At 50.2% G+C, this 27,334-nt stretch overlaps 1 protein-coding gene across 2 annotated transcripts in view; it reads right to left on the reverse strand.

The window, feature by feature from the left end:
* ARID1A (AT-rich interaction domain 1A) overlaps window positions 1-27,334 on the reverse strand; it is a 330,997-nt gene that overhangs the window by 125,022 nt on the left and 178,641 nt on the right. For both annotated transcript variants that reach the window (XM_075335909.1, XM_075335910.1), the window contains one exon: window positions 6,130-6,370. In XM_075335909.1, the coding sequence (XP_075192024.1) occupies window positions 6,130-6,370 (241 nt within the window). The remainder of the gene's footprint in view (window positions 1-6,129; window positions 6,371-27,334) is intronic.

Here is a 27,334-nt window from a genome sequence, read left to right on the forward strand (position 1 = left end):
CGTCTCTGCCTGGGCCACTACTAGCATAGACTCCGGCTGACGAAGTGGCACAGGGACCGAACATTGCACACAATGGGGGTCAGTGGAACCTGCCGGTAGATCAGCCCCACATGCGGTACAGGCAGCATATAAAGCCCGTGCCTTGGCACCCTTGCTTTTTGCGGATGACATGCTGTTGTCTCCTACAAAAGTACACAAAACAACACTGTGGCACTAGTGGGGTCAGCACCTAGGTGCTGCTTACCGCCCGCTTAACAGCGGGTGTGTGGTCGCCAGAATCCCCTGTCTGGGTCTCCCAGGGCTATGTCCGTTCTCCAGCTCAGACTGCGTGCAGGAATGGCTGCCGGCGTCCTGTGAAGAGGGGCGGGCCGTGGGCGTGCTGCAGACAAAGAGCGGGAAACTGGCGTCCCACTGTGCCCAGTGAGAGGGCTGGAGTATGTAAATAAGACTCCAGCCCTCGGCGCTGACTATTGTACAGCGTCTCTCCCCTTCCCTGACTGACAGGGCTGGGGGCGGGAACGAAACGTAACTAGGCCGCAGAAGCCGGGGACTAGATTTATAAGCGCTGCCGTCGTAAAAGCACGGTCGGCGCGAAGTCCCCGGCGCACCACAAGTCTCAGCCGCGCCGCAGTCTCCGGGGGCGGCCGGCGCGGTAGTTCCCCACACATAAACTCACTCAGCTAAGCTGCAGTGAGTATAACCCAAGCGCGCAGCGCTACTGTCCCCGGCGCACTAGAACACCCAGCAACGCTGGAGTGTGTCTGTGCCTGTCTGTACGGGGACACAGAGTACCTGAATGTTGCAGGGCCTTGTCCCTGACGGTACCCAGCTCCGTATCCAGCAGGATCTCCGGGTCTGTGGATGGAGCCCGGCCTCAGAGCCTGGAGGCCGGTAAGATCCCACTTCACCAGAGCCCTCAGGGGGATGGGGAAGGAAAACAGCATGTGGGCTCCAGCCTCCGTACCCGCAATGGGTACCTCAACCTTAACAAACACCGCCAACAAGAGTGGGGTGAGAAGGGAGCATGCTGGGGGCCCTATATGGGCCCTCTTTTCTTCCATCCGATATAGTCAGCAGCTACTGCTGACTAAACAGTGGAGCTATGCGTGGATGTCTGACCTCCTTCGCACAAAGCTTGAAAACTGAGCAGCCCGTGATCCCACGGGGGGTGTATAGCCAGAAGGGGAGGGGCCTTACACTTTTTAGTGTAATGCTTTGTGTGGCCTCCGGAGGCGGTAGCTATACACCCAATCGTCTGGGTCTCCCAATGGAGCGCCGAAGAAAAGGAGGAAAAAGGAGGAAAAAGAAAAAAAATAGAAAAAAGGAGAAGATGCAAAAACAATGCCTTTTCATTACACAGAGTTAAAAAAGTTGAATAATAGATGATCAAAAAGTCTCTTGTAGATAAAAATGGTATTGCTGAAAATCTCACGTTGTCCCACAAGAAACAAGCCCCAAACCACAGTCAGATGAAAAATTAAAAGCTATAGATTGTAAATGTAAACTCATCCTGCTAAAAAAAAAAAGCTCTCACATGACTGTCGGCAGAAATACAGAATAGCGCTCAAATCATGGTGTGATGCAAAAAAAATTTGCAATAAAATTTTTAGTCTGTGATAGTACAGTGCTGGCCAAAAGTATTGGCAACCCTGCAATTCTGTCAGATAATACTCAGTTTCTTCTTGAAAATGATTGCAATCCCAAATTCTTTGGTATTATCTTCATTTAATTTGTCTTCAATAAAAAAAAATAAATAAATAGTCAAAGCCAAATTGGATATAATTCCACACCAAAAATAAAAAAGGGGGTGGACAAAAGTATTGGCACTGTTTGAAAAATCATGTGATGCTTCTCTAATTTGTGTACTTAACAGCACCTGTAACTTACCTGTGGCACCTAACAGGTGTTGGCAATAACTAAATAAAACTTGCAGCCAGTTGACATGGATTAAAGTTGACTTAACCTCTGTCCTGTGTCCTTGTGTGTATCACATTGAGCATGGAGAAAAGAAAGAAGACCAAAGAACTGTCTAAGGACTTGAGAATCCAAATTGTGAGGAAGCATGAGCAATCTCAAGGCTACAAGTCCATCTCCAAAGACCTGAAAGTTCCTGTGTCTACGGTGCGCAGTGTCATCAAGACGTTTAAAGCCCATGGCACTGTGGCTAACCTTCCTAGATGTGGAAGGAAAAGAAAAATTGACGAGAGATTTCAACGCAAGATTGTGTGGATGGTGGATAAAGAACCTCGACTAACATCCAAACAAGTTCAAGCTGCCCTGCAGTCCGAGGGTACAGCAGTGTCAACCCGTACTATCCGTCGGCATCTGAATGAAAAGGGACTGTATGGTAGGATACCCAGGAAGACCCCACTTCTTACCCTGAGACATAAAAAAGCCAGGCTGGAGTTTGCCAAAACGTACCTGAGAAAGCCTAAAACGTTTTGGAAGAATGTGCTCTGGTCAGATGAGACAAAAGTAGAGCTTTTTGGTAAAAAGCCATCAACAGAGTTTACAAGGAAAAAAAAAAAAAAAAAGAGGCATTCAAAGAAAAGAACATGGTCCCTACAGTCAAACATGGCGGAGGTTCCCTGATTTTTTGGGGTTGCTTTGCTGCCTCTGGCACTGGACTGCTTGACCGTGTGCATGGCATTATGAAGTCTGAAGACTACCAACAAATTTTGCAGCATAATGTAGGGCCCAGTGTGAGAAAGCTGGGTCTTCCTCAGAGGTCATGGGTCTTCCAACAGGACAATGACCCAAAACACACTTCAAAAAGCACTAGAAAATGGTTTGGTAGAAAGCACTGGAACTACTAAAGTGGCCAGCAATGAGTCCAGACCTGAATCCCATAGAACACCTGTGTAGAGATCTCAAAATGGCAGTTTGGAGAATGCACCCTTCAAATCTCAGGGACCTGGAGCAGTTTGCCAAAGAAGAATGGTCTATAATTCCAGGAGAGAATTGTAAGAAACTCATTGATGGTTACCGGAAGCAGTTGTTCGCAGTTACTTTGGCTAAAGGTTGTGCACCCAAGTATTCGGCTAAGGGTGCCAATACTTTTGTCTGGCCCATTTTTGGAGTTTTGTGTGAAATGATCAATGATGTCATTTTTGTTTCATTCTCTTTTGTGTTTTTTCATTGCAAGCAAAATAAATGAAGATAATAATACCAAAGAATTTGTGATTGCAATCATTTTCAAGAAGAAACGGAGTATTCTCTGACAGAATTGTAGGGGTGCCAGCCACCCAGCACTGCAGCAAAAAAAAAAAAAACAAAACACAGAAAAAGCTATATATAACTGCTATCACATTTATCTGAAGAAAGCCATTTAATCACATGTCGGAATGGGCAGACATTTAGCAAATGAGATTTAATGCTAATAAATGTAAGGTAATGCACTTAGGACAGAGTAATCCTATAACTGCATATACACAAATTAAAGTAAACTCGGGACTACAGAACAGGAGAAGGACTTGGGGATTCTTATTACAAATAAGCTGAGCAGCAGAACTCAATGCCAAGGAGCAGCTGAAAAAGCAAACAAGATTCTAGGGTGTATAAAAAGAGATTAGATCCCGTGATCCCAACGTATTGTTACCCTCTATAAATCACTTGTAAGGCCACATCTGGAATATGGGATCCAGTTTTGGGCTCCACATTTTAAAAAGGACATTCAGAAGTTAGAGTCAGCTCAAAGGCGGTTAACTAGACTACTACAAGGAATGGAAGGCCTCCCATATGATGACAGGATGAAAAAGTTAGATATGCTTAGCTTAGAAAAAAGACGTCTCAGAGGAGATCTCATTTATATGTATAAATACATGTGTGGTCAATATAAAGGACAGGCACATGACTTATTTCTTCCAAAGACAATACTAAGGACCAGGGGACACTCCCTGCAAGTGGATGAAAGGAGAGTCCGGAAGCTAAATATTTCCTATTTATTTCTAGGTTCTTTACAGTTAGAGTAGTCAGACTGTGGAATGCCGTACCACAAGAGGTAGTAATGGCAGATACTATAACAGCTTTTAAAAAAAGATTGGATGATTTCCTCAGTACACACAACATTGTTGGTTATAAATGATTTAGTGACTAAATATATGGTGGTGGAGGAAGGTTGAACTTGATGGACCTAGGTCTTTTTTCAACCTATGTAACTTACACCACACGGTGAATGACATTAAAAAATAAAAGCAATTCTTGACCTGCTGTTGATTTGTTCATTCTTCCTCCCAAAGATCGCAGTTAGGCTTGGCTCGCATTTATCCTACGCTCTATGCTGAATGCTCACATAGTTGTTTACGTGTCTGAAATCGTATTTATACAACGCCCCTGATGGAACATTCACTTGAATGAGACAGAGGGAGTCACCTTGGAGACTCTGTGGCCTATAAACAGGCTGTGTCCATCTTTTAAGCATTCATAAGGCTAGGTGCGCACACTGCGTTTTTTGGGTGCGTTTTTGGCTTAAAAACTGCATGACTTTGCTTCCCCAGCAAAGTCTATGAGTTTTCATTTTTGTTGTCCGCACAGTGCTTTTTTTAAAGCTGCGTTTTTGTGGTGACCACAAACATGCAGCATGTCAATTCTTTTTGCGTTTTTCTCTGCGTTTTTCACCTACTGAATGTATTGGGGAAAAATTAAAAAATTGCACAAAAACGCTTGTTTTTTTATATGCATTTTTACCGCGCATGCGGTTTTGTGCATTTTTTTTGGGGCCAAAAACGCTGCATCTTTGTGGTCAGAAAAAAAGGCAGCGTGCGCACATAGCCTAAAAGTGCAGTTGACCACAGTTTTGTGCACTTCTTAAAAAGAGACACTGATGAGCAGAGGCTAGATGGCATCCAGAGTAATTTTGCTGCCCTATAATGACTGGCTCCCTCGAGGGAGTCCTATGAATTCAAAGATTTAGATGGAAATCCGATGTAAGTGCTCAGCGTAGATCATGGGATAAATGTGATACAACATTTTATGGAAAATTTTCCGAATAAAAGTTGCAACTTAATCCAGAAAAAATAAAAAAACTGTCAGTGTCCCCCGCTCCCCCTAGCCTGACAAATTCACCTACCCTTTTTGACCCCAACCCTCCCACCTTTCTCTTCTCTGACTTACTTTTCTCTCCTTTTCTTTCTTGTTTTACTCAGTATTTTCTACTCTGCCAACTCATACTTGAGTTACGGCCTCGGTTTTGTTCATTCCTCTAAAGTGACCTCGTTATATATTATAAAAAGGTATTATGTTGATCCTTTGACAGTAGTCGGTTACAGCTTCATCGTTGTTGATACAGTCTTGAGTTTTGTATCTCCCCATATTCTAGGCCTACCGATTTGATCTGCTAACAATTCCTCGATACAATGCTTGTGTTCTGACATTGTGCTTTATTCTGTACAATACAGAGTTTCCTGTGTTATTAATAATGTTAATAAAAGTTAAATTTAAAAAAAAAAAAAATAGATTTATAAAGTTATGTTGTGTTAGTTTCGCCCAGACTAGTCTGCCCTCTTTCCGTGTTATGTCCCTGTGAGGGTGATAACGATTTCCATGAGCCGATGGCAGTGCCAGCTCATTGAAATCTATGGTCGTCTTATTCTCACAGCATCACTTGTCCTCCGTAGCCGGGTGTTTGCTTCTGGCTTCAGAGGTGCATTGCGCACGATCAGCAGTGCAGGAGACTTCGAATCATGCGCAAATGCGCCTGTGAAGTTGACATGCATACACCAGTCTACAGAGGCCAAGCGACAATGCAGAAATGAGACGAGCGCATGCTCAAAGATTTCCATGAACTGGTGGTGACGTGAGCTAGTGGAAATTAGGTTATCATGCCCAAAAGGGGCGTGAAAACACGGAAAAAGGGCAGACTAGCCAGGATGAAATAATGTCTGATCAGGAAGATGAAAACAGGCTCGGGGTTGACCATCCAACCACAGATCAAACAATCCTGACATTCTATGAAGTTTAGGTATTGAAGTTTTAATGTGAGCACTAAAAAGGCATAAAAAAAAAGTGAAAGACAGATCATCAGGTGACATATGTCAATACTGCCACTCTAAGGCAATTGTGTGACAGGGTTATAGGCAGACTTAAATCTGTCATACAATGGAAAAACCAAGGATCACTTAAAGCACTCACCTGGAACAGATGTTGGGGACAATGGACCGGAACGAGAAGGTGCCACACTGGCTGGAGAGCCAACAGGGGAGGGTGAGGGACCCCTGATTCCCGGCAAGTGTGGTGATGTATGAGGAGAGAAGGGTGATTGAGCTGGATTGCTCTGTTCACCCTGACTGCTGGAGATCCCGGAAGTGCTGACACCTGGACTTAGAGCACCCTCAGCACCCATTGGGAGGTCATCAATTGAACCAGAGAGGTCCTGTGAAAACAGATTAACATGTAACAAAAATGGTCATTTTTTTTTTAACAATTGTGTACATTAAATACAAATGTTGTCATTGAAATATTACTTTTTCATGAATTGTATCTCTTGAATCATGAGGCCACTTGCTAAAACAACAAAAAACCCCAAATGAATAATAATATTATAGGCTATATGGAGACGTTAGAAGGGAGGGACACTATATTACTAAACTGAAGGAAGGTAAGTATTTGCCGTTACTACGTCATCACAGCTTACAATAGAAGATGCCTCAGAGACCATCTCATTTACATGTATCCAAACCTGTGTGGTCAGTACAAAAAGATGGCGCATGAATATTTCTTCCAAAGAATCATTTATTACATGTGATGAAAAGATTCAGACATGAACGGGTACTTTGCTGTTACTACCTCTTGTGGTAGTGCATTCCACAATCTGACTACTCGAACTGTAAGCACTATATCATCATTTAAATGAAACATGTCAGCAGGGATTTTTATACCCTAAACTCGGCCTGAACAGTATACAGCCCACAGGCCACATAAAGCCTGCCAAAGGATGTAGAAATGCAAGTGTTCTCTCCAGGAGAATGCAGCGATCCTTGCTTAACCCCTTCACCCCCGGCCACTAATGACCGGGCCATTTTTTGCAATTCTAACTACTGTCACTTTGACAGGTTATAACTCTGGAACACGTCAACGGATCCTAGAGATTCTGACATTGTTTTTTCGTGACATATTGTACTTCATGATAGTGGTAAATTTAGGCCGATATTTTTTGCGCTTATTTGTGAAAATGTGGGAAATTTGTCGAAAATTTTGCAATTTTCAAACTTTGAAATTTTATGCCCATAAATCTGAGAGATATGTCACACAAAATAGTTGCTAAATAACATTTCCCACATGTCTATTTTACACCAGCGCAATTTTAGAAACAAATTTGTTTTTCATTAGGAAGTTAAGAGTGGTCAAAGTTCATCAGCAATTTCTCATTTTTCCAGCAAAATTTACAAAACCATTTTTAGGGACCACATCACATTTGAAGTGACTTTGAGAGGCCTAGGTGACAGAAAATACCCAAAATGGGGTCACCATTCTAAAAACTGCACCCCCTCACACTGCTCAAAACCACATCCAAGAAGTTTATTAACCCTTTAGGTGCTTCACAGGAACCTTTCTCCTGAGTACGCTGATACCTCATATGTGGTAAAAATCAATTGTTTGGGTGTACGGCAGAGCTCATAAGAAGGTAAGGAGCGCTATTCAAATTTTGAAACGCAAAATTATCTGGAGTCATTAATGGATGTCATGTTGTGTTTGAAGACCCCCTGAGGTGCCTAAACAATGGAGCTCCCCCACAAGTGACCCCATTTTGGAAACCAGACCCCTCAAGAACTGTATCTAGATGTTTGGTGAGCCTTTTGAACCCCTGGGAGCTTCTCAGAAGTTGATAACGTTGAGCCATGAAAATATATATTTTGTTTTACCACTAAACTGTTACTTGAGCCAGGTAACTTTTCTTTTCCACAAGAGTATCAGGAAAAAATGCAGCATAAAACGTATTGTACAATTTCTCCTGAGTACGCCAATACCTCATATGTGGTGGAAAGTAATTGTTTGGGCGCATGGCGGGGCTCAGAAGGGAAGGAGCGCCATTTGACAGCAAAATTGGATGGAATCATTAGCGGACGCCATGTCACATTTGGAGACCCCTTATGGTGCCTAAACAGTGGAGCTCCTCCACTATTGGCCTTATTTTGGAACTAGATAACTCAAGGAATTTATCTAAATGTTTGGTGTGCCCCTTGTACCCCCAGGGACTCCACAGAAGTTGATAACGTTGAGCCGTGAAATATTTTTTTTTACTACTAAATTTTTGCTTCAACCAGGTAAGCTTTTTTTTTTTCTTTCTTTTTTTTTTTTTTTTTTTAGGAGGGTATCAGGAAAAAATGCACCATAAAATTTATTGTACAATTTCTCCTGAGTGCGCAGATACCTCATATGTGGTGGAATTCAACTGTTTGGGCCCACGGCAGGGCTTGGAAGAGAAGGAGCGCCATTTGACTTTTCAAATGCACAGACGCCGAGCAGTGATGTCCATCACTGATCAGCCGCTGCAGGATGCACAGACTGATGAGATACAAAAAGCGACGGGGATACAGAAAAAAAATAAAGTCAAGCCGAAAATTGAGCAAGGATACCGATCCGTTATGTGCATCCCTGATCAGCGTTTTGCCGCTGCAGGACGCACACACGGATGAGGTCCAGAAAAACGACGTAAGAAACGGACCAAAAAAAAAAAGTCCCGCCGAAAATGGAGCACGGATGCATCACTGATCAGCGCTCGGCGGACGCACAGACAGATTAGGTGTAAAAACGGACAGGGGATACAGGAAAAAGAAGGGAATTTTGTTTACTTACCGTAAATTCCTTTTCTTCTAGCTCCTATTGGGAGACCCAGACAATTGGGTGTATAGCTTCTGCCTCCGGAGGCCACACAAAGTATTACACTTTAAAAAGTGTAACCCCTCCCCTCTGCCTATACACCCTCCCGTGCATCACGGGCTCCTCAGTTTTGGTGCAAAAGCAGGAAGGAGGAACTTATAAATTGGTCTAAGGTAAATTCAATCCGAAGGATGTTCGGAGAACTGAAAACATGAACCAAAAGAACAATTCTTCATGAACAACATGTGTACACAAAAAAACAACAGCCCGAAGGGAACAGGGGCGGGTGCTGGGTCTCCCAATAGGAGCTAGAAGAAAAGGAATTTACGGTAAGTAAACAAAATTCCCTTCTTCTTTGTCGCTCCATTGGGAGACCCAGACAATTGGGACGTCCAAAAGCAGTCCCTGGGTGGGTAAAGAATACCTCAATAAAAGATAGCCGAAAAACGGCCCCTTCCTGCAGGTGGGCAACCGCCGCCTGAAGGACTCGCCTACCTAGACTGGCGTCTGCCGAAGCATAGGTATGCACTTGATAGTGTTTTGTGAAAGTGTGCAGACTAGACCAGGTAGCTGCCTGACACACCTGTTGAGCCGTAGCTCGGTGTCGCAATGCCCAGGACGCACCCACGGCTCTGGTAGAATGGGCTTTCAGCCCCGAAGGAATCGGAAGCCCCGAAGAACGGTAGGCTTCAAGAATCGGTTCCTTGATCCATCGAGCCAAGGTTGACTTGGAGGCCTGCGAGCCCTTACGCTGGCCAGCGACAAGGACAAAGAGCGCATCTGAACGGCGCAGGGGCGCCGTGCGAGACACGTAGAAACGGAGTGCTCTCACCAGATCCAAAGAGTGCAAATCCTTTTCACATTGGTGAACCGGATGAGGGCAAAATGAAGGTAAGGAGATATCCTGATTGAGATGAAAAGGAGATACCACCTTAGGGAGAAACTCCGGTACAGGACGCAGAACCACCTTATCCTGGTGAAAAACCAGGAAGGGGGCTTTGCATGACAGCGCTGCAAGCTCCGACACTCTTCGAAGTGAGGTAACTGCCACTAGAAATGCCACCTTCTGCGAAAGACGTGATAAAGAGACATCCTTCAGCGGCTCGAAAGGTGGCTTCTGGAGAGCAGTCAGCACCCTGTTAAGGTCCCAGGGTTCCAGCGGGCGCTTGTAAAGTGGAACTATGTGGCAAACTCCCTGCAGGAACGTGCGGACCTGCAGAAGCCTTGCCAGGCGTTTTTGAAAAAATACTGAGAGCGCCGATACTTGTCCCTTGAGAGAGCCCAGTGACAAACCCTTGTCCATTCCGGATTGAAGGAATGAAAGAAAAATGGGTAAGGCAAAAGGCCAGGGAGCAAAACCATTATCAGAGCACCAGGACAAGAAGATCCGCCACGACCTGTAATAGATCTTGGCGGACGATGGTTTCCTGGCCTGTCTCATAGTGGCAATGACATTCTGAGATAACCCTGAAGAGGCTAGGAGCCAGGACTCAATGGCCACACAGTCAGGTTGAGGGCCGCAGAATTCAGATGGAAAAACGGCCCTTGTGACAGCAGGTCTGGGCGGTCTGGAAGCGCCCACGGCTGACCCACCGTGAGATGCCACAGATCCGGGTACCATGACCGCCTCGGCCAATCTGGAGCGACGAGAATGGCGCGACGACAGTCGGATCTGATCTTGCGTAATACTCTGGGCAACATCGCCAGAGGAGGAAACACATAAGGCAGTCGAAACTGCGACCAATCCTGAACTAACGCGTCCGCCGCCAGAGCTCTGTGATCTAGAGACCGTGCCATGAAGGCCGGGACCTTGTTGTTGTGCCGTGACGCCATGAGATCGACGTCCGGCGTTCCCCAGCGTCGACAGATCTCTCGAAACACGTCTGGGTGAAGAGACCATTCCCCCGCATCCATGCCCTGACGACTGAGAAAGTCTGCTTCCCAGTTTTCCACGCCCGGGATGTGAACTGCGGAGATGGTGGAGGCTGTGGCCTCCGCCCACATCAGAATCCGCCGGACTTCCTGGAAGGCTTGACGGCTGCGCGTACCGCCCTGGTGGTTGATGTACGTGACCGCCGTGGCGTTGTCCGACTGTATGCGGATTTGCCTGCCCTCCAGCCACCGATGGAACGCCTTTAGGGCTAGATACACTGCCCTTATCTCCAGAACATTGATCTGCCGGGAGGACTCTATCGGAGTCCAGGTTCCCTGAGCCCTGTGGTGGAGAAACACCGCTCCCCACCCTGACAGGCTCGCGTCCGTCGTGACCACAGCCCAGGTTGGGGGCAGGAAGGATTTTCCCTGCGATAGAGAAGTGGGAAGCAGCCACCACTGAAGAGAGGTTTTGGCTGCAAGGGAAAGAGAGACGTTCCTGTCGAGGGACGTCGACCTCCTGTCCCATTTGCGGAGAATGTCCCATTGGAGTGGGCGCAGATGAAATTGCGCGAAGGGAACTGCCTCCATTGCTGCCACCATCTTCCCCAGGAAGTGCATGAGGCGCCTCAAGGGGTGTGACTGGCCCCGAAGAAGAGATTGCACCCCTGTCTGCAGTGAAAGCTGTTTGTCCAATGGTAGCTTGACTATCGCTGAGAGAGTATGAAACTCCATCCCTAGGTAAGTCAGCGATTGGGTCGGTGTCAACTTGGACTTTGGAAAGTTGATGATCCACCCGAACCGCTGGAGAGTCTCCAGAGCGACGGTAAGGCTGTGTTGACACGCCTCCCGGGAGGGTGCCCTGACTAGGAGATCGTCTAAGTAAGGGATCACCGAGTGGCCCTGAGAGTGTAGGACCGCCACAACAGATGCCATGACCTTGGTGAAGACCCGTGGGGCTGTCGCCAGGCCGAAAGGCAATGCCACGAACTGAAGGTGTTCGTCCCCGATGGTAAAGCGCAGGAAGCGTTGATGCTCGGGTGCGATCGGCACATGGAGATAAGCATCCCTGATGTCGATTGATGCTAGGAAGTCTCCTTGTGACATCGAAGCGATGACAGAGCGGTGAGATTCCATCCGAAACCTTCTGGTGCTCATATGCCTGTTGAGCAGTTTGAGGTCCAGAACGGGACGGAATGATCCGTCCTTCTTTGGCACCACGAACAAGTTGGAGTAGAAGCAGTGACCATGTTCCTGAGGGGGAACGGGAATCACCACTCCTTCTGTCTTCAGAACGCGTAGCCACATGGCCCTGCGGACTGCCACCGAGTTAGCGGATGCCACCGCTGTACGGCTAGCAGAGTCCAGGACGGCGTTCATGGCGTAGGACGAAAAAGCCGACGCCTGAGAAGTCAAAGACACAACTTGTGGAGCAGAGGTACGTGTGACCGCATTAATCTCAGACAAACAAGCTGAGATAGCTTGGAGTGCCCACACGGCTGCAAAGGCCGGGGCAAAAGACGCACCTGTGGCTTCATAGATGGATTTCACCAGGAGCTCTATCTGCCTGTCAGTGGCATCTTTGAGCGATGAGCCATCTGCAACTGATACTACAGATCTAGCCGCCAGTCTAGAGACTGGAGGATCCACCTTGGGACATTGAGCCCAACCCTTGACTACGTCAGAGGGGAAGGGGTAACGTGTGTCATTAAGGCGCTTAGCAAAGCGCTTGTCCGGAAATGCTCTATGTTTCTGGACAGCATCTCTGAAGTTAGAATGATCGAAAAACGCACTCCGTGTACGTTTGGGAAACCTAAACTGGTGTTTCTCCTGCTGTGAAGCCGACTCCTCTATAGGTGGAGTTGGGGGAGAAAGATCTAACACCTGGTTGATGGACGCAATAAGGTCATTTACTATGGCGTCCCCTTCAGGTGTATCAAGATTGAGAGCAACGTCAGGGTCAGAGCCTTGAGCTGCGACGTCCGCCTCATCCTCCAGAGAGTCCTCAAGCTGAGACCCCGAGCAGCGGGAGGAAGTCGAGGAAGATTCCCAGCGAGCCCGCTTAGTCGGTCTGGGACTGTGGTCCGTGCCGGAGTCCTCCACGTGAGACCTAGGGGCCACCCCGGGAGCACGCTGCGGCGCAGACCGAGAAGGGCCTGGAGGCGATGATCCAACAGTGCCCGGGGCCTGTGTAAGGACCGGTCTGGACTGCAAGGCTTCTAGTAGCCTGGCAGACCATTTGTCCATAGACTGAGCCATGGATTGTGAAAGCGACTCAGAGAGTTTCTCAGCAAAAGCTGCAAACTCTGTCCCTGCCGCCTGGACAGGGGAAGCAGGAGGGTCTGCCTGAGCCGAGGGTCCCCCTAGTGCCCGAGGCTCCGGCTGAGCAAGTGCAACAGGGGCTGAGCATTGCTCACAGTGAGGGTAGGTGGAACCTGCAGGTAACATAGCCGCACAAGAGGTACAGGTTGCAAAGAAGGGAATTTTGTTTACTTACCGTAAATTCCTTTTCTTCTGGCTCCTATTGGGAGACCCAGACAATTGGGTGTATAGCTTCTGCCTCCGGAGGCCACACAAAGTATTACACTTTAAAAAGTGTAACCCCTCCCCTCTGCCTATACACCCTCCCGTGCATCACGGGCCCATCAGTTTTGGTGCCAAAGCAGGAAGGAGGAAACTTATAAATTGGTCTAAGGTAAATTCAATCAGAAGGATGTTCGGAGAACTGAAACCATGAACCAAAAGAACAATTCAACATGAACAACATGTGTACACAAAAGAACAAACAGCCCGAAGGGAACAGGGGCGGGTGCTGAATCTCCCAATAGGAGCTAGAAGAAAAAGGAATTTACGGTAAGTAAACAAAATTCCCTTCTTCTTTGTCGCTCCATTGGGAGACCCAGACAATTGGGACGTCCAAAAGCAGTCCCTGGGTGGGTAAAAGAATACCTCGATAAAAAGAGCCGAAACAACGGCCCCCTCTCACAGGTGGGCGACCGCCGCCTGAAGGACTCGCCTATCTAGGCTGGCATCTGCCGAAGCATAGGCATGCACCTGATAGTGTTTCGTGAAAGTGTGCAGACTCGACCAGGTAGCCGCCTGACACACCTGCTGAGCCGTAGCCTGGTGCCGCAATGCCCAGGACGCACCCACGGCTCTGGTAGAATGGGCTTTCAGCCCTGAAGGAATCGGAAGCCCAGAAGAAGGGCAGGCTTCAAAAATCGGTTCCTTGATCCACCGAGCCAAGGTTGACTTGGAAGCCTGCGACCCCTTACGCTGGCCAGCGACAAGGACAAAGAACGCATCAGAGCGGCGCATTGGCGCCGTGCGAGACACGTAGATCCGGAGTGCTCTCACTAGATCTAACAAATGCAAATCCTTTTCATATTGGTGAATTGGATGAGGGCAAAATGAAGGTAAGGAAATATCCTGATTGAGATGAAAAGTGGACACCACCTTAGGGAGAAAGTCCGGGACTGGACGCAGAACCACCTTATCCTGGTGAAATACCAGGAAAGGGCCTTTGCATGACAGCGCTGCAGGCTCTGACACTCTACGGAGTGAAGTAACCGCCACTAGAAATGCCACCTTCTGTGAAAGACGTGATAGAGAGACATCCCGCAGCGGTTCAAAAGGTGGTTTTTTGAAGAGCCCGTAGAACCATGTTGAGATCCCAGGGTTCCAGCGGACGCTTGTAAGGCGGGACTATGTGGCAAACTCCCTGCAGGAACGTGCGGACCTGCGGAAGCCTGGCTAGACGCTTTTGAAAAAACACGGAAAGCGCCGAGACTTGACCTATTAGGGAGCCGAGAGACAACCCTTGTCCAATCCCGATTGAAGGAAGGAAAGAAACCTGGGTAAGGCAAACGGCCAGGGGGTAAACCCCCTCTCAGAGCACCAGGCTAAGAAGATCCTCCAAGATCTGTAATAGATCTTGGCGGACGTTGGTTTCCTGGCCTGTCTCATAGTGGCAATGACATCTTGAGACAACCCTGAGGACGCTAAGAGCCAGGACTCCATGGCCACACAGTCAGGTTGAGGGCCGCAGAATTCAGATGGAAAAATGGCCCTTGAGATAGCAAGTCTGGTCGGTCTGGGAGCGCCCACGGTTGCCCCACCGTGAGATGCCACAGATCCGGGTACCACGACCGCCTCAGCCAATCTGGAGCGACGAGAATGGCGTGGCGGCAGTCGGACCTGATCTTGCGCAACACTCTGGCAGCATTGCCAGAGGAGGGAATACATAAGGCAGTTGAAACTGCGACCAATCCTGAACTAAGGCGTCCGCCGCCAGAGCTCTGTGGTCCTGAGACCGTGCCATGAATGCCGGGACCTTGTTGTTGTGCCGAGACGCCATGAGATCGACGTCCGGCGGTCCCCAGCGGCAACAGATCTCTTGAAACACGTCCAGGTGGAGAGACCATTCCCCCGCGTCCATGCCCTGGCGACTGAGGAAGTCTGCTTCCCAGTTTTCTACGCCCGGAATGTGAACCGCGGAGATGGTGGAGGCTGTGGACTCCGCCCACAGCAGAATCCGCCGGACTTCTTGGAAGGCTTGACGACTGCGAGTGCCGCCCTGGTGGTTGATGTACGCAACCGCCGTGGCGTTGTCCGACTGTATGCGGATCTGCCTGCCCTCGAGCCACCGATGGAACGCCTTGAGGGCTAGATACACTGCCCTTATATCCAGAACATTGATCTGAAGGGAGGACTCTGGCTGAGTCCAGGTACCCTGAGCCTTGTGGTGGAGAAAAACCGCTCCCTATCCTGACAGGCTCGCGTCCGTCGTGACCACAGCCCAGGATGGGGGCAGGAAGGATTTTCCTTTCGACAGAGAAGTGGGGAGAAGCCACCACTGAAGTGAGGTCTTGGCTTCCAGAGACAGAGAGACGTTCCTGTCCAAGGACGTCGGCCTCTTGTCCCATTTGCGGAGAATGTCCCATTGGAGAGGACGCAGATGAAATTGCGCAAATGGAACTGCCTCCATTGCTGCCACCATCTTCCCCAGGAAGTGCATGAGGCACCTCAAGGGGTGCGACTGGGCCCGTAGAAGGGATTGCACCCCTGTCTGCAGCGACCGCTGTTTGTCCAGCGGTAGCTTGACCATCGCTGAGAGAGTATGAAACTCCATCCCGAGGTACGTTAGTGACTGGGTCGGAGACCAATTTGACTTTGGAAAATTGATGATCCACCCGAACCTCTGGAGAGTCTCCAGAGCAACGGTCAGACTGTGTTGACAAGCCACCCGTGAGGGTGCCTTGACTAGGATATCGTCTGGGTAAGGGATCACCGAGTGGCCATGAGAGTGTAGGATCGCTACGACGGATGCCATGACCTTGGTGAAGACCCGTGGGTCTGTCGCCAGGCCGAAAGGCAGTGCCATAAATTGAAGGTGTTCGTCCCTGATGGCGAAACGAAGGAAGCGTTGATGCTCTTGAGCGATCTGCCATGGAGATAGGCATCTTTGATGTCGATTGATGCTAGGAAGTCACCTTGGGACATCGAAGCGATGACAGATCGGAGGAATTCCATGCGAAACCGCCTGGTTGTCACATGTTTGTTGAGCAATTTGAGGTCCAAAACGGAACGGAATGAGCCGTCCTTTTTTGGCACCACGAACAGATTGGAGTAAAAACTGCGACCGCGTTCCTGAAGGGGAACGGGGATCACCACTCCTTCTGTTTTCAGAGTGTCCACCGCCTGAAAAAGCGCAACGGTCCGTTCGGGGGGCGGAGATGTTCTGAAAAAAACAAGTCGGAGGACGAGAGCTGAACTCTATCCTGTAACCGTGAGACAGAATGTCTCTCACCCATCGGTCTTGGAAATGTGGCCACCAGGCGTCGCAAAAGCGGGAGAGCCTGCCACCGACCGAGGATGCGGTTTGGGGCGGCCGACGACCGCATTAATCTCAGCCAGAGAAGCTGAGATAGCTTGGAGTGCCCTCACGGCTGCGAAGGCCGGAGCAAAAGATGCGCCTATGGCTTCATAGATGGATTTCATCATAAGCTTTATTTGCCTGTCAGTGGCATCCATGAGAGATGAACCAACTGCCACTAATACTACGGATCTAGCCGCCAGTCTGGAGACTGGAGGATCCACCTTGTGACACTGAGCCCAACCCTTAACTACGTCAGGAGGTGAAAGGGTAACGTGTGTCATTAAGGCGCTTAGTAAAGCGCTTGTCCGGAAAGTTCTGTGCTTCTGGACAGCCTCTCTGGAGTTAGAGGGATCGAAAAAACGCACTCCGTGTACATTTGGGAAACCTAAACTGGTGTTTCTCCCAATGTGAAGCCGACTCCTCCATAGGAGAAGATGGGGAAGAGAGGTCTAGCACCTGGTTGATGGACGCTATAAGGTCATTTACTATGGCGTCCCCTTCAGGTGTATCCAGATTGAGAGCAACGTCAGGTTCAGAGCCCTGAGCTGCGACCTCCGCTTCATTCTCCCGAGAGTCCTCAAGCTGAGACCCCGAACAGCGTGATGAAGTCGTGGAAGGTTCCCAGCGAGCCCGGTTAGCCTGTCTGAGGCCGTGGTCCGTGTCGGACTTCTCACCGTGGGATCTGGGTGTTACCCCAGGAGCCCCTTGTTGTACCGACCCAGAGGGGCCTGGGAGCGATGAACTCACAGCGCCCTGGCCCTGTGTTACCGGTCTGGACTGCAAAGCTTCCAGTATCTTAGCAGCCCCTCTGTTCATAGACTGGGCCATGGAATGTGAAAGCGACTCAGAGAGTTGCTCAGTCAAACGTGCAAACTCTGTCCCTGCCATCTGTGCAGTGGAAACCAGTGGTACCACCTGAGCCAAGGGTCCCACCAGTGCCGGAGGCTCCGGCTGAGTGAGTGCCCCAGGGGCCATGCATTTGCAATGATAGGTGGAACCTGCCGGCAATATAGCCGCACAAGAGGTACAGGTTGCAAAGAAAGCCTGTGCCCTGGCACCCTTACTGTTTGCGGACGACCTGCTGTGGTCACCTCTTAGTAATCAGCGAGGGTATATAGCCAAAAGCAAATAGTGCTGCCGAACAGTGAAATCATATACCATATAAATATATATATATATATATACATACACACACTTCGGCACCCAAGGGTGGCCAGCACCCGATTGTGAAACTGGTGCCCGACAGTGCACAGTGAGGGGGGGAGGAGGATACCAAGTATGCTCCAGCCCTCACTGCCGACGTCCATTCGGCCGTCCCGTCGTTACCCCTGACTGGCAGGCCCGGGAACGGGAGTATATGGTACTAGGCCGCAAGAGCCGGGGACTAAAGTTAAAAACGCGGCCGGCAAGCAGGTGCGGTCGGCGCGGTAGTCCCGGTCTCACAAACCACACAGCAACTGCTGCGGCGTTTGCAACCCAGGTGCTGCATGCAGCGTCCCCAAAGGGGACACAGAGTACCTTATGGATGCAGGGCTCTGTCCCTGACGATGTCCAGTCTCCTGTCCGTCAGAATCCCCCAGGGGCTGCGGATGGAGCCCGGTCCCAGTGCATGGCGACCGGTTAGGAACCCCCTCTCCCATTAGCTGCAGAGCACATTCTGAGATTCTCCACCGGCAGAATCATACTGAGAGCCATATAACAATGGCTGCCGGCGTTCCGAGGGGAGGAGGGAGCCGAGGGCGGAACCACAAAAGTGCGGGAATCTGCGCCCCATAGTGAACAGTGAGGGGGGAGGAGGACAGCGAAGTGTGCTCCAGCCCTCACCGTCGGCGTCATACCGACCGTCCCGCCCTTCCCCCTGACTGGCAGGCCCAGGGGCGGGAGTGTAATATACTAGGCCGCAAAAGCCGGGGACTAAAGTAAAAACCGCGGCCGGCGCGGTAGTCCCGGTCAAAAAATCCACACCGCAGTCGCTGCAGCGTCTGAGGCCAAGGTGCTTCATGCACCGTCCCAAAGGGGACACAGAGTACCTGTAGATGCTGGGCCATGTCCCTGACGATACTCAGTCTCCTGTCCGGCAGATTCCCCCTGGGGCTGCGGAGGGAGCCCGGTCCCAGTGGCTGGATGACCGGTTAGGATCCCACTTCACCCAGAGCCCCTAAGGGATGGGGAAGGAAAACGGCATGTGGCTCCTGCCTGTGTACCCGCAATGTGTACCTCAACCTTAACAGCACCGCCGACTCAGTGGGGTGAGAAGGGAGCATGCCGGGGGCCCTGTTAGGGGCCCTCTTTTCTTCCATCTGATATAATCAGCAGCTGCTGCTGACTAAAATGTGGAGCATTGTGTGAATGTCAGCCTCCTTGAACACAAAGCATAAAACTGATGGGCCCGTGATGCACGGGAGGGTGTATAGGCAGAGGGGAGGGGTTACACTTTTTAAAGTGTAATACTTTGTGTGGCCTCCGGAGGCAGAAGCTATACACCCAATTGTCTGGGTCTCCCAATGGAGCGACAAAGAAATAACCCTTTGCCTTAGCGCCCTTGCTCCTTGTGGACGACATGCTGTTGTCTCCCAGGAGAGTGATCACTCAGGGTATATAGCCAAAAGTAGAACAACCCGGCCGAGCAGAGAAAATATGTACAAATATATTATATCTATATACTCCGGCACCTAGGGGAACCAGCACCGGGTGACCGGTGTGGCTTACCGACCGCTCAAGCGGTGTGTGTGTCCACCAGATTCCCTGCCTAGGTCTCCCAGAGCTGTGATCCGTCCTTCAGAACTCGTTCCTGAAAACCTCCACCGGCAGAATGTGTAAAAAATGGCTGCCGGAGCTCGCAGGGGAGGAGGGAGCCGTGGGCGGCGACTAATAAAGTGCGGGAATCTGGTGCCCCACAGTGATCAGTGAGGGGGGGGAGGAAACCTAAAGTATGCTCCAGCCCTCACTGCCGACGTCAGGTCGACCGTCCCGCCCTTACCCCTGACTGGCAGGCCCGGGGGCGGGAGTTATGGTACTAGGCCGCAATGAAGCCGGGGACTAAATTTAATACCGCGGCCGAAAAACAGGCGCGGTCGGCGCGGAAGTCCCGGTCGTCACAAAAATCAGCCGCAGCTGCGGCGTCTGTGACACCAGCGGTCCATGCACTGTCCCCATGGGGACCCAGAGTACCTTTGGATGCAGGGCCCTGTCCCTGATGATACCAAGTCTCCGGTCCGGCAGATACCCACAGGGGCTGCGGAGGGAGCCCGGTCCCAGTGAATGGATGACCGGTTAGGATCCCACTTCACCCAGAGCCTCTATGGGATGGTGAAGGAAAAACGGCATGTGGCTCCAGCCTCTGTACCCGCAATGGGTACCTCAACCTTAACAGCACCGCCGACTCAGTGGGGTGAGAAGGGAGCATGCCGGGGGCCCCGTGGGGGCCCACTTTTCTTCCAACTGATAAAATCAGCAGCTGCTGCTGACTAAAATGGGAGCATGAGTGGATGTGTGCCTCCTTCTACACAAAGCATAAAACTGAGGAGCCCGTGATGCACGGGAGGGTGTATAGGCAGAGGGGAGGGGTTACACTTTTTAAAGTGTAATACTTTGTGTGGCCTCCAGAGGCAGAAGCTATACACCCAATTGTCTGGGTCTCCCAATGGAGCGACAAAGAAAAAAACAATTATACTCGCAGTACCCAGAGGATTAGCAGGAGGATCACTAACCAGAGGAACTACAGGAGGAATAGAAGGCAGCAAGATGGACAGCTTATGTGTGAGGACCCAGGAAGGACCCAGCGATGGAGGCAGATGTGATAGGGCCAAAGAAGATCTCGGACGACCCGATGAAAGCAGGTAGGGGACGTCGGAGGAACAGCAGACGGAGAGGGGCAGACCGGAGAAGCAGAGGCAGAAGAGTGGGAGCAGAATAGAGATCGCTGGGGGGGGGGGGGGGGGGCAGATTGGCAGGGGGACACATCGGCAGGGGCATCACAGGAGTGCGTAATACTCACAGGGGGAGCAGGGAACAGAAAGCAGCAGCGGCGGTGTGGTACTAAAAGTACCAGCCGGAGTACGTTGCAGACATGCTGAGGGAGGGCTTCACAGGCAAACACAAGCCTGGGGAGGGCGGTCACCCCCAGGTCAGGCCGCCCCACTGCACGCTGATTGGAGCGATTGCACGTCATAGCACGATCGCTCCAATAAGCGCTGCAGGGGCTGGGGGGCGCCATGTTTGATCTCCAGCTATGATCTGCTGCAGCACCTCATAACAGGATCTATCAGGATCGCACTGATTGAGGCATTGTTTTAGCTGTAATTCAGATTTGAACAGCCAAGCACAACGATTGTCGATGGGGGGTGGCAATGCCACCGCCCCTGGGGTCAAGCAAAGGTCTCCTGATCTAAGAAACAGCAGGGGACATCATTTGAAAGCCGTTGCTATGGCCTCGGCACTCAAATGAATTTTAAGCAGTAAAGTTACATCCCTGGTTGTTAAGACACGTAAAAATAGGACGTAAACTTGACTGCCCGTGGTCGTGAAGGGGTTGAGGTCAGGGTTTTTGGGCTCTGCGGACTTTCGCTGTGTTCTCCTCACTGAGAACACTCACTCGCGTCTCCACAAGCATAAATTGACAAGCTACTGCTTGGAAAGGTGTGCCACATGTCAGTTTATGCTACAGTAAAAAGAAGCACAGTGGATGGGATTTCTCTAAATCACATCCATTGTGCTTGTACTGTACAACGCAGCATTTTTTGGATGCAGCAAAAACACGATGGATCAAAAACACTGCTATTACTAATCGTGTGGAAGTACCCTAAGGAGGATTTTATTGCGTTTCTGCTTCAAAAACAGTGTAAGTTTGGGTGTGTTCACACTTTTTTTGGGAGCAGAAAATCTCCAAATCCATCTCAAATACTAAACATTTGGTTCGGATGATGTATTAATGTACTAATCGTGGTCCTGGTGATGTACTAATGTAAGTATCGATTTAAATTTTTTTTTAGACCCTACAGATTGGTTCAGCATTACAACGTGGCTTTTGGCCCAAAAAATGTTGTGCACCCCTGCCCTAAACTAATATCATTTATGTAAAACATCAAATGTTGATTCTGTCTATATCTATGTGTTATAAGTCCATTTCTCGGTTTTCTAAAACTCCATTGACCAAGCCTTATGCAAATGAGCTTGCAAGGACAGGGCTTGGCCTGCACTTAAAGGGTTATTCCCATCTCCAAGAAATATCTAGTAGATGTAATAATAATAATTATAATAATAATAATAATAATAGCAAATACAAAAGTAGTATAGTTATTCTGAAAAGCTATGTCACATACAATATGTGCAGGGCATTGCAATAGCTTAGGTATCCAAGGTTACGGCCACGCATATAGAAACGGTTAGTTGCTACTAATGGTCATGACTACAGTTCAGGTTCGCCCATCATTAAAGTTCTCAGGAAACTGTTTAATTATCTGGGTGGCAGAATCCAAACAATTACACTAACAGTGTATGTATGTATGTATGTATGTATGTACGTACAGTACAGTGCAAACGTTTGGACACACCTTTTCATCTGTAGAACAACTTTTAAGAGGAGACTTTGAGCAGCAGGCCTTCATGGTAAAGAAGGGAATTTTGTTACTTACCGTAAATTCCTTTTCTTCTAGCTCCTATTGGGAGACCCAGACGATTGGGTGTATAGCACTGCCTCCGGAGGCCACACAAAGCAACTACACTAAAAAGTGTAAGGCCCCTCCCCTTCTGGCTATACACCCCCAGTGGGATCACTGGCTCACCAGTTTTAGTGCAAAAGCAAGAAGGAGGAAAGCCAATAACTGGTTTAAACAAATTCACTCCGAAGTAACGTCGGAGAACTGAAAACCATTCAACATGAACAACATGTGTACCCGAAAAACAACCAAAAATCCCGAAGGACAACAGGGCGGGTGCTGGGTCTCCCAATAGGAGCTAGAAGAAAAGGAATTTACGGTAAGTAACAAAATTCCCTTCTTCTTCGGCGCTCCATTGGGAGACCCAGACGATTGGGACGTCCAAAAGCTGTCCCTGGGTGGGTAAAGAAATACCTCATGTTAGAGCTGCAAGACAGCCCTCCCCTACGGGGAGGCAACTGCCGCCTGCAGGACTCTTCTACCTAGGCTGGCGTCCGCCGAAGCATAGGTATGCACCTGATAATGTTTGGTGAAAGTGTGCAGACTCGACCAGGTAGCTGCCTGGCACACCTGTTGAGCCGTAGCCTGGTGTCGTAATGCCCAGGACGCACCCACGGCTCTGGTAGAATGGGCCTTCAGCCCTGATGGAACCGGAAGCCCAGCAGAACGGTAGGCTTCAAGAATTGGTTCTTTGATCCATCGAGCCAGGGTGGCTTTGGAAGCCTGCGACCCCTTGCGCTTACCAGCGACAAGGACAAAGAGTGCATCCGAACGGCGCAGGGGCGCTGTGCGGGAAATGTAGATTCTGAGTGCTCTCACCAGATCTAACAAATGTAAATCCTTCTCATAGCGATGAACTGCATGAGGGCAAAAAGAAGGCAAAGAGATATCCTGATTAAGATGAAAAGAGGATACCACCTTCGGGAGAAACTCCTGAATGGGTCGCAGCACTACCTTGTCCTGGTGGAAGACCAGGAAGGGAGCCTTGGATGACAGCGCTGCTAGCTCAGACACTCTCCGAAGAGATGTGATCGCTACCAGAAAAGCCACTTTCTGTGATAGTCTAGAAAGTGAAACCTCCCTCAGAGGTTCGAAGGGCGGCTTCTGGAGGGCAACCAGTACCCTGTTCAGATCCCATGGATCTAACGGCCGCTTGTACGGGGGTACGATATGACAAACCCCCTGCAGGAACGTGCGTACTTTAGAAAGTCGTGCTAGACGCTTCTGAAAAAAGACGGATAGCGCCGAGACTTGCCCTTTAAGGGAGCCGAGCGACAAACCTTTTTCTAACCCAGATTGCAGGAAAGAAAGAAATGTAGGCAATGCAAATGGCCAGGGAGACACTCCCTGAGCAGAGCACCAGGATAAGAATATCCTCCACGTTCTGTGGTAGATCTTAGCGGACGTGGGCTTCCTAGCCTGTCTCATGGTGGCAACGACCCCTTGGGATAATCCTGAAGACGCTAGGATCCAGGACTCAATGGCCACACAGTCAGGTTCAGGGCCGCAGAATTCCGATGGAAAAACGGCCCTTGGGACAGCAAGTCTGGTCGGTCTGGTAGTGCCCACGGTTGGCCGACCGTGAGATGCCACAGATCCGGATACCACGCCCTCCTTGGCCAGTCTGGGGCGACGAGTATGACGCGGCTGCAGTCGGATCTGATCTTGCGTAGCACCCTGGGCAAGAGTGCCAGAGGTGGAAACACATAAGGGAGCCGGAACTGCGACCAATCTTGCACTAAGGCGTCTGCCGCCAGAGCTCTGTGATCGCGAGACCGTGCCATGAAGGTTGGGACCTTGTTGTTGTGCCGGGACGCCATTAAGTCGACGTCCGGCCTTCCCCAGCGGCGACAGATTTCCTGAAACACGTCCGGGTGAAGGGACCATTCCCCTGCGTCCATGCCCTGGCGACTGAGGAAGTCTGCTTCCCAGTTTTCTACGCCGGGGATGTGAACTGCGGATATGGTGGAGGCCGTGGCTTCCACCCACATCAGAATCCGCCGGACTTCCTGGAAGGATTGCCGACTGCGTGTCCCCCCTTGGTGGTTGATGTATGGCACCGCTGTGGAGTTGTCCGACTGAATTCGGATCTGCCTTCTTTCCAGCCACTGCTGGAAGGCTAGTAGGGCAAGATACACTGCTCTGATTTCCAGAACATTGATCTGAAGGGTGGACTCCTGCTGGGTCCACGTACCCTGAGCCCTGTGGTGGAGAAAAACTGCTCCCCATCCTGACAGACTCGCGTCTGTCGTGACCACCGCCCAGGACGGTGGTAGGAAGGATCTTCCCTGTGATAATGAGGTGGGAAGAAGCCACCACTGCAGAGAGTCCTTGGCCGTCTGGGAAAGGGAGACTTTCCTGTCCAGGGATGTTGACTTCCCGTCCCATTGGCGGAGAATGTCCCATTGAAGTGGGCGCAGATGAAACTGCGCAAACGGAACCGCCTCCATTGCCGCCACCATCTTCCCGAGGAAGTGCATGAGGCGTCTTAAGGAGTGCGACTGACTGTGAAGGAGAGCCTGCACCCCAGTCTGTAGTGACCGCTGCTTGTCCAGCGGAAGCTTCACTATCGCTGAGAGAGTATGAAACTCCATGCCAAGATACGTCAGTGATTGGGTCGGTAACAGAGTTGACTTTGAGAAGTTGATGATCCACCCGAACGTATGGAGAGTCTCCAGTGCAACGTTCAGGCTGAGTTGGCATGCCTCCTGAGAGGGTGCCTTGACAAGTAGATCGTCCAAGTAAGGGATCACAGAGTGTCCCTGAGAGTGCAAGACTGCTACCACTGCCGCCATGACCTTGGTGAACACCCGTGGGGCTGTCGCCAGACCAAATGGCAGAGCTACGAACTGAAGATGGTCGTCTCCTATCACGAAGCGTAGAAAGCGTTGGTGCTCTGTAGCAATCGGCACGTGGAGATAAGCATCTTTGATGTCTATTGATGCTAGGAAATCTCCTGGAGACATTGAGGCAATGACTGAGCGGAGGGATTCCATCCGGAACCGCCTGGCGTTCACATGCTTGTTGAGCAGTTTTAGGTCCAGAACAGGACGGAATGAGCCGTCCTTTTTTGGCACCACAAAGAGATTGGAGTAAAAACCTTGTCCTTGTTCCCGAAGAGGAACAGGGACCACCACTCCTTCTGCTCTTAGAGAATGCACCGCCTGCAGAAGGGCATCTGCTCGGTCGGGATGTGGGGAAGTTCTGAAGAACCGAGGCGGAGGACGAGAACTGAACTCTATCCTGTACCCGTGAGACAAAATGTCTGTTACCCACCGGTCTTTGACCTGTGGAAGCCAAATGTCGCAAAAGCGGGAGAGCCTGCCACCGACCGAGGATGCGGAGGGAGGCGGCCGAAAGTCATGAGGCAGCCGCCTTGGAAGCGGTACCTCCGGTTGCTTTCTTGGGGCGTGAGTGAGTCCGCCAGGAATCAGAGCTCCTTTGCTCTTTCTGAGTCCCTTTGGACGAGGAGAATTGGGGCTTGCCCGAGCCTCGAAAGGACCGAAACTTTGACTGCCACTTCCTCTGTTGAGGTTTGCTTGATCTGGGCTGGGGTAAGGAAGAGTCCTTACCTTTGGACTGTTTAATGATTTCCGCCAATTGCTCGCCAAACAGTCTGTCTCCAGATAATGGCAAGCTGGTTAAACATTTTTTAGAAGCAGAATCTGCTTTCCATTCTTTTAACCACAAGGCTCTGCGCAAAACCACAGAGTTGGCGGATGCCATTGAGGTACGGCTCGTAGAGTCTAGTACCGCATTGATAGCGTAGGTCGCAAACGCAGTCATTTGCGTAGTTAAGGACGCCACTTGCGGCACTGCTGGACTTAAGAAAGAAAGAGTCCACCTGTGCCAGACCAGCTGAAATAGCTTGGAGCGCCCACACGGCCGCGAATGCTGGCGCAAACGACGCGCCAATAGCTTCATAGACAGATTTCAACCAAAGGTCCATCTGTCTGTCATTGGCATCTTTAAGTGAAGCCCCATCCTCCACTGCAACTATGGATCTAGCTGCAAGCCTGGATATTGGAGGGTCCACTTTTGGACACTGGGTCCAGCGTTTGACCACGTCAGGGGGAAAGGGGTAACGTGTATCCTTCAGACGTTTGGAAAAACGCTTGTCCGGATAAGCATGGTGTTTCTGGATTGATTCTCTGAAGTCAGAGTGGTCCAGAAAAGTACTCAATTTACGCTTGGGATACAGGAAATGGAATTTCTCCTGCTGGGCAGCTGCCTCCTCTGCTGAAGGGGCTGGGGGAGAAATATCCAACAGCCTATTGATGGCCGCTATAAGGTCATTTACCATGCCGTCACCATCTGGCGTATCCAAATTGAGTGCGGTGTCAGGACAAGACTCCTGATCACCCATCTCTGTCTCATCATATAGAGACCCTTCTCGCTGAGACCCTGACCCGCGTGACGACGTGGAGGGTCTCTCTCAGCGAGCTCGCTTAGGCGGCCTGGGACTGTCATCAGAGTCAGAGCCATCAGCCTGTGATGCCTGGGACCCCCTTGAAGTACGGATTATTTCCAACTGAGGGGGACCGGGGAACATAGACACAGCAGTGTCCATGGTCTGAGCAACTGGCCTGGACTGCAAGGTCTCCAGGATTTTTGTCATAGTCACAGACATTTTATCAGCAAAGACTGCAAATTCTGTCCCCGTCACCGGGGCAGGGTTCACAGGCGTCTCTGCCTGGGCTACCACCACCATAGGCTCTGGCTGACGAAGTGCCACTGGGACTGAACATTGCACACAATGGGAGTCGTTGGAGCCTGCTGGTAGATTAGCCCCACATGCTGTACAAGCAGTGTATACAGCCCGTGCCTTGGCACCCTTGCGTTTTGTGGATGACATGTTGCTGTCTCCTCAGAGCAATATAGGGGTATACAGCCAAGAAGCGACCGTACAGTGCAGTATATATATATATATATATCTGGTACAGGAAAACGTACACCAATACAACACTGTGGCACTAGTGGGGCCAGCACTAATGTACTGCTTACCGCCCGCTAAACGCGGGTGTGTGGTCGCCAGAAATCCCTAGTCTGGGTCTCCCAGAGCCTGTGTCCGTCCTCCAGCCAGACTGCATGCAGGAATGGCTGCCGGCGT

This window comes from Anomaloglossus baeobatrachus, chromosome 2 (assembly GCF_048569485.1).
Source record: "Anomaloglossus baeobatrachus isolate aAnoBae1 chromosome 2, aAnoBae1.hap1, whole genome shotgun sequence".
Lineage (NCBI taxonomy): Eukaryota > Metazoa > Chordata > Amphibia > Anura > Aromobatidae > Anomaloglossus > Anomaloglossus baeobatrachus.